General features: G+C 32.9%; 1 protein-coding gene across 1 annotated transcript in view; it reads left to right on the top strand.

The window, feature by feature from the left end:
- Nucleotides 1-225: 225 nt before the first annotated feature.
- The window catches only part of TFPI (tissue factor pathway inhibitor), a 34,414-nt gene continuing 26,510 nt past the window's right edge, over nucleotides 226-8,129 (top strand). The window contains exons 1-2 of the mRNA XM_021703178.2: nucleotides 226-343; nucleotides 6,786-6,987. Of these exons, the coding sequence (XP_021558853.1) occupies nucleotides 226-343; nucleotides 6,786-6,987 (320 nt within the window). The remainder of the gene's footprint in view (nucleotides 344-6,785; nucleotides 6,988-8,129) is intronic.

Raw genomic sequence — 8,129 nt, 5'->3', positions numbered from 1 at the left:
AGCTGCATACTTGAATATTATTAGACATATGCACTGAACATATGTGTGTCTACAATATTAAATGCTACATGCACATGTTTTAAATAGGACTCATGGAATTTGCAGACAGTACAGATTAAGTGTCATAGAAATTTACATTTGGAGGCGTGCATAAGATTCCTGCTAGTCTATAGATAATTTGACATTAACTCTTAATTAAATATATCTGGGTTCTGTATTTCAGAGATGATTTATACAATGAAGAAAGAACAGATTTTTTGGGTGTCTGTGTATCTGCTGCTTAATTGTGCCTCTGCCCTTCTTAGTGCTGTCCTTGAAGCTGAAGAATATACAGATATTACAGGTAAAATATTAGAAGCATTCATATTTTTCGGCTAAAGATCTCAATTTTAATCCCAAAATGTAATATATTTTTCTCCATTGCGTGGGAAAATTAGCTTTTACATTAGTGACTTACATGTCTTACATGTAATTTGTCCCCCCCCCAAAAAAAATTTAGACCAAAAAAAAGTCACTTTAGAAAGGAAGACTTCTTTTTTTTTTCCAGGCGATAAGATTAAACATTGAAGTATCTCTGGACAATTGCAAGGAACAAAGTGTTGTAGAAAACAGCCGCGAACCTTGATGCCATCCTTTGGCTGGGAAAAGTGTGAGAAGGGAAAGGAAACTAAAGATATTCTCTGCTTTTTTGCCTTATTCTCAAGAACTTCCCAGATGAGTCCAGTGTGAGAATCTAGTAAAACAGGACATTAGGAGATCTGGCCTAATACAAGTTAGTTCTAATCTCATAAAGCTCCGTATCTAAAAATAAAATATTAACAATCAGCAATAGAACAAGGAGAAGAATGTACAGTGATTGTTACTATATATTTCTTTCTTAAAAGTACTATTTTGTGGAAAATTAGTAAATTATTGATAGAAATCTCAAGTCACTGGTAATGGTGTGACAATATGAACAAAGTGATAGCTTCTATTGGTATGTATGTTGATGGTGTACCAAAGACTTCCATAAATACATTCTTATTTCATGTATCTAAGCACCCTTGAAAGGGATTTTGTTCAATGTACTTCCCTTTGATAAAGATTGAATAAATATATCTTATGTGCTTGAAATTGGTAGGTACTAGGGAAACAGTGATGACTCAGACCAAGTTCTGAAGAATCTCACAGTTTCACAGGGGAGACTATTAAATTGTCACTGGAAAAAATATTGTTATAAAAACTTCCTAAAGATGAACCACTAACAAAGTAAACACTATCACGTGCCTTATAAAATGAGAATTTGGGCATTATGAAATAAGCTCTAATTCTTCATTTGTCTCATTTATCAAAGGAGATGGTTTCTAATATTCTGGAAGCTGAGAAGAGAAGAAATGTAGAGAATAAAGTCCCCACAGAGAAAAAGCAGGCAACCCATCTTGGAAAGTGGGAGGAGAAAGGATCCCCAATATTCACCTAATCTGATGTCCCTCAGTTAGGCTGAGAAAATGCATGCCAGGTAATCAGAAGTTTCCTGACATTGTTGCTGCTGATACAGTCAGCCAAGAAACCAGAGTTAACCCATTAATAATTAAGCTGGAGTTTAAAATCTCTTGATAAATTCAGAACAAGCAAAGCTGGCTAAGAAAACATTTTTTATCTGAAAGCTAGACTTGAAGATCACCTAACTGACTGGCTGCACAGTCTTAACCAGTTTTGGGTTTTTTTGGTTTTGTTTTGTTTTCAGTCTTGAAATAGCATGATCCCACATCAGAATCAATTCAATTTTGAAGATACCATTTATCACACTGTGCCAAGGTCATGCCATCTTTTTATAGAAGTATACCATTTCATCGAATAGTGTACTATCATCTTAGAGGAAAACATACACGATCTTATCATTTTTTTCACAAGGCAATAGTAGGCTTTTTCTTAATCAGTCTAACCAGCAGGGAGGATGAAATATAATAAAATTTTTTATAATAAAAAACAGTAGTGATAAGCTCTTTTTTAAAGTTCCTTTAGAGTGAGAGAGAGAAGATTAGCAGGGAGCATTTAGAGAAAGCTAAGTGTCTTTCATAAGATGTACAATCAGGCAGATCTAAGTTTGCATGTGGGGTTTGCCACACAGTAGCTTTGCAAAATTAGATGAGTTAGGCAAACTCTCTGACTCCCAGTGTCTTAATCGATATGTAAGTGATGCAAATAACTATGTTCATATGGTTGTTATATAAACTGCATAAAAGCACCTGGCACATTTTTCGGCACGGAGAAGGCAAAGAGTGTATGGCTATGTTCTTCCCTGCCAGAGAAATCAAATCTTTTCATGAGAGAATCAAACAGCATGTAGACTCTTAAATAGTAAGTTACCTTAAAGCTCTTGGTTCCCAAACAAGTTCCAGGAGAATGAGGACTCTAACAGTCGGGGACATGACATGTCCCCAAATATTATCATGAGCCTACTATCTGACGTCCCAGGACAGGGGGAGGGGAGAGTGAGGTTGTAATCCTCAGATTGTGAGACATAAAATGCAAGAAATCAATTACAAAAATGATACAATAAAAACCATAATTCTGTTCATCTGGCTGCATCAGATTAAATTCCCTATTACACTGCCCTGCATATGTTTTCTAGTTACATGGGGTTAGGCAGATCCTTATCACTAACACTTTCCTTCAGTCTCCGTTTCAAGTCTCAGGAAAGCTATCCCTGACTCTCCAGACAAGCTTAGCTATCTTATTATGCACAAACACAGCACCTTGAACTTCTTGAATGTTTATAAATCTTCAGTGTCTGCATGCTACATGACAGGGAAGGGGCGGGGCTACTGCCACCTAATTTACTATCATATCTGTCATGACCCCACAGTGCCTGACCCATGATCAATATACAATTGTTAACTTTCAAAAAGATTTATCCAAGGTAAAAATGAAAACCAAGACAGACTTCCATCCCTTTTGGGTGGAGTGGCGTATGGTACTACATATGAGAGACCACACCTCATCACTTCCCCACTTCAGGGATGCTCTGCCAAGGGTGGGTCATAAGCTGACTGCACGAAAGAATATTCTAATATATGATTCAGCTAAGAAAGACACTAAAATGTGAACAGTAAAGATGAATAATTTGATAATAAGTTAATAAAATATAGTTTAAAATTAGTTCATAGTGTTTCACTTGGGAAATTGCTATAAAATCACCTACTTTCATAGCTGAAACATTTTTAGTTTTTATAAGGTGAATTTGAGAAAAAAATGTATTGACTGTAAATTTTAGAATTAAATCTATGTGCTTTACCTAAATGCCAATCTAGGAATCTCAGTCATACAGACTGTGACAATATCACTCAATTATTAAGAATGTGAGACATCTGGTATAAAACTATGTGGCGTATAAAACTTAGGGTGGGAACAGAACAATTAATTTCTACAGTGCTGTTTTATAAGTTGTAAATGGAGAGAATACCTCATTCAGAAGATTGTTATGATTACTAAATAATGTAATTACAAAATGTCTGGAGCACAGTAATTAGTAAACAACATTAGCTAGTATTAACTACTACCAGGACAAATATGGGGAACCAGCTTTCATTTCTGTGGCTGATGGCCACCACCTTGTGGCACAATTCCTAAATAGCAAGTTGAACTCGGTGTGGTATATGCTAAATGGAGAAAATGTAAAATAAAAGTTTGGCATGATGAAAAGGACTATCAAATATATCAAAAGTCGAAATCAGAGGCATCATCAATGAAAAAGAACCTTATGTAAATTACTATTTATAAGAACTAGTTCTCCTAAATATCAATAGCAACTCAGGTATTAGATAAAGCCCCCTGGGTTCTACAGGTAGAGTATTAGACTACAGGCTCCTGTCTGAGGTACTGTGTCTATAAAGATCTGAAGTCACATTAATATGGGAATCAGGGACCATCATATTATCTAAGGAGTGCTATAGGAATTTCTGAAGTAATGGTATATAGCCATAAGATTCAGAATATCAGAATATTATTATTCCTAGCTCCTTTCTCAAAATTATATATGTGACCTCTGAGATTCTGAGATCTGATTCTAAGATCAGATACTTATAGAACTGACAGGTCAAATTTTTATCGGTCGCATAAAAATGTGTCTAGAGTGTACAAACGTATTGTGCTAATGCAATGATGCTTGTCGTGGGTCTGTTCTCAGTAAAATGCACTGCTTAGGGTCTTAGATGCAAAGTCTTCTAGCTTCTCATAACTCTTAACAAGTCAGAATGTCAGTGACACTATTCTAAATCTTTAAGAGAATATAAGCAGCATTTATAATTATCACAAGTATACTACTACTCAGAAAAGGTTTTTAGTTATTTTTTATTTCAAACCGACCATTGTAATTTCAGTGATGAATGGAAAACACATGTTTTTTCATAAATCACTTTTTTGTTTATATTCACCTATTCGTCTATGGAAGATATTTTTACCAACTTTCTAAAATGCTATTTTATATATAATGTATATATAAGTGCTATAATATATATTAAATATATAATGAGTTTATGTAGAGAAAAGTATTTGTGTATGTAATTTAAGAAAATTAAGAATTCCAGGGAAGTCCAGGAACATTTAAGGAAAATTATGATTCTGAAGTATCAATATCATTGGGTGCCAGAAACTTTTGATATGCCTTGAGAGACATTTTAAAGCCAATCATATTCAAATAAGTTCATCAGCATAAAATATTAGGTACATAATTAAAAAGCAAAGAAATGAGAATAATTTACATATGTCAATGAATAGTTGTTTACTCATTTTGGTAAACTATTTACATATATATTATAGAGATTGATTGGCTTTAGGGACACTATATAATTGGGGGAAAATTATTTTAAAAAATCACATAGATCAACATCCAAATTATATATTTTTTGATTGTACATAACCCGCGCAGGTGCATAAAATTCAACATTCCTTAAAGGTTTGACCAGTAATAATTAGCTAACTTGAGAACTAGCCAATTCATGAAAATTGTGTTTGGTGCTAAAAATATCCATGTCTTTTGTAGATGAAGGTCTGTGTGTCATAATAAATAAATCTGTTTTATGTTATTCTATCTTATCAAATTTGGGTCAGAAATTTTACTGTTACATCATTTCTGTAAGCTCAACTTATTTCAATTGAAAAAAATTGTCAATTCAGTTATCAAAGAAATCAAAATGGTGATATGGCATTTTATAAATTGAAGTTTGATTTTAAGTTTAAAAGTGGAAGAGTGGTTGAGATAAAATTCACATGTTCATAAATAATTACTGTCAAATGAATGAAACAGCATAATAATAATTTACGTACAGAAAGCTGTATTTTTAACCCTTCTAAGATTTCAGGGTTTACTTATCATTTTAGACCCATATAGAAAATAAAAAATAACATTCCAATTATTTTATCATAAAGATAAAATAACACTACTGAAATGTGGCTACTACTTGACATTAATTCGATATAGATCATTAAGGTAACAAAAGGTGGAGGGTAGAAGAGATTTGATAAAATTATCTAATCCAACTTTTATGATATGTATATATTCTCTTTCAAAAAATTCACAGAAGTTTTGAAACCACAGGACATTCAAAATTGATTTCCTTCTAGATGGTTATATATTCACACTTGTTCTTTTATTTAATGCTTTTAAAAGGTTTTATATATTTTTAAATGATGACATCCTTTCATCTTTTTTCAAAGTAAGTTATTTTATAGTGCATTAAAACCCTTTCTTGGAAGATACCTAAACTAATCAGATTGTTTTAATTTAGCAGCATACTGCTGCCCTCTAAGGGCAAATTGGCTTAGGCCCCTCAGAAGTGATCATAGTGAATACTGAAAGTCTTGGAAAATACATTATAGACAATACTCAAGGAGTATTAATGACATTATTTGTTCTTTATGATTTTGATAGTACCAACCACAATTTTCAGTGTCTATCTTACTGATAGATTCTATAAGCAAATGCAACTTACTTAAAATTAAGCCTCTATTAATATTAGACCTCATAAAATTTAAAATTTTTGAGTTTTCTGTATATACAAGTCCCTTCCCAAGATATGAAATTCCTCTGTGACTAAAATAAGTGATTGAATATTGAGGGAAAAAAATTCTCACTCAAGATCGAAAGAATTGCCTCATTCTATTTTAAAATACAGACAGCATTAAGTTTTCTCAACATTGTTAAAAACAAACCATGGTAAGTAAAAGAATGGACCATGATATATATGTATTTGTAATACCAAACACCAACATTTCCATTATTTGGGAATGGCTTAATACAGTGTGATGTATGTGTGTGTGTGTGTGTGTGTACATATGAATATGTATGTACTGCTGCTTTTAAAAAGTTGTTTATGTGCAAAAAATGACACAACTGTGGATTAGGGAGAGCAAATCAAAGAGCTGTCCATTAATGTCTGCCCTTAAAAACTGCTGAATTTAAAAAGACATCTTTACTTACTCATAACGTCAACACATTGGTTACCGTACAACGACTATGCATTTCCATACTGGTCAACTGGTGTATGTTTAAGCCAAATCCCTAAAGCGAGTCTAGAAAATTATTCTACTCCTAAAGTTTAATTGTTGATAAAATCTGTTTCATTTGGTGTGTTTATAAACTTTATTTACCTTTTTGATAATTTTTAATAACTTGTCATGTTTTCTTCAGCCTGTGTTATTTCTGTTGTGCTTTTTAAGAAAAATTACGACATACTGAAAAGGAAATAAAGAACACTATTACTATGTGGATGAAAGGTTCTATATCTTTTATTTTTACCTTGTAGATGTTGAGTTGCCACCACTGAAACTTTTACATTCATTTTGTGCTTTGAAAGCGGATAATGGCCCATGCAGAGCAATGATTACACAATTTTTTTTCAACATTCACACTCAACAGTGTGAAGAATTTATGTATGGGGGATGTGAAGGAAATCAGAATCGATTTGGAAGTCTGGAAGAGTGCGAAGAAAAATGTATGAGAGGTAGGTTTCTAGAGACACTTATCACCCAGGAGCCTTTAGGCTCCTTTAACTTTTTAAAAAAGTTTAGGGTTATTAGATCTAATTATAGATTTGATAATTTTAGGAAAAGAAGTTAGAACTATTTGAACATTCCAAGGAATATTCTTTTCACATTTTCGGCATTCATGTTCAACTACTATTTTTCATTTTTCATAGCAGTTATTATAAATTATATTAAGCCCTATTTGTTATCCTATATTTTTCTCCATAAAAAAGAAGAAAAACCTTTAAGTTCACTGATTTTATATCTGCAGTGAAGTGGGTATAATTCAGCCTCCTGGGCAGCTATGAGTTGGCAGGAAAGAAACAGTCATATTGACTTAGTATTCTCTTTATCAGTATAGTGATCTTATAGCTATCTCCTGTCAAAATAATGAATCTGAGAATCCACTTTGAGGCTTTCAGTAGCTACTAATTAGAAAATTCTAAACTGCATCAGAGAGCAGAAATATATATATGAAAATTAAGTCATTCTCTTTAGGGCCTTAGAATATTGTAGAAAAGAAAATATGAACCTTACTGAGCCATGTAGACTTTACCAAGCCCAACTTTTCATATTTTCACTAATTTATAATGTTTAAAGGTATATCATATTATATTGTTGGTAAGTTTTATGGGACACTTTTATTTTGCTTTAATCCTACTAAAACATTTCCCCCTGAATTTTACAAACTATAATGTGGTTTTATCTCATCTCACTGAGATAAATACCAGATAATTGCTGGTCAAAATTTTAAATGCTTTTATGTCTGTTTAATTCTCCTGAATTGTTAACTACTTAAGGGATAGAAGAATCTGAATGGTCTTTATCTTCCCAGGGTCTAGTCCCAAATTTCCCCATGGCCTGTTATTAGAGCTAGGTGAATTAAATGGTAGTCTATAGAGATGGTATCTTTAGTTAGTAACACTAGGTGTCTTGCTTTTTGCAAAACAGACAGCTCTGCATTCTCACTTTGATAATGCTTTCCCAAACAGCTTTTACAAAATAGCCTTGGCATCATGATGCTCTTGGCCTGTCGGAAAATCTCACTGTGGTGAAAAGAGAGAACTTCTCCCCTGTGTGACTCTGTGAGGTGGTTTTTTTTTTTTTTTTTTTTTTTTTTTTTC

This window comes from Neomonachus schauinslandi, chromosome 3 (assembly GCF_002201575.2).
Source record: "Neomonachus schauinslandi chromosome 3, ASM220157v2, whole genome shotgun sequence".
Classification (NCBI taxonomy): domain Eukaryota; kingdom Metazoa; phylum Chordata; class Mammalia; order Carnivora; family Phocidae; genus Neomonachus; species Neomonachus schauinslandi.
This window is presented reverse-complemented; position numbering and strand designations above follow the sequence as displayed.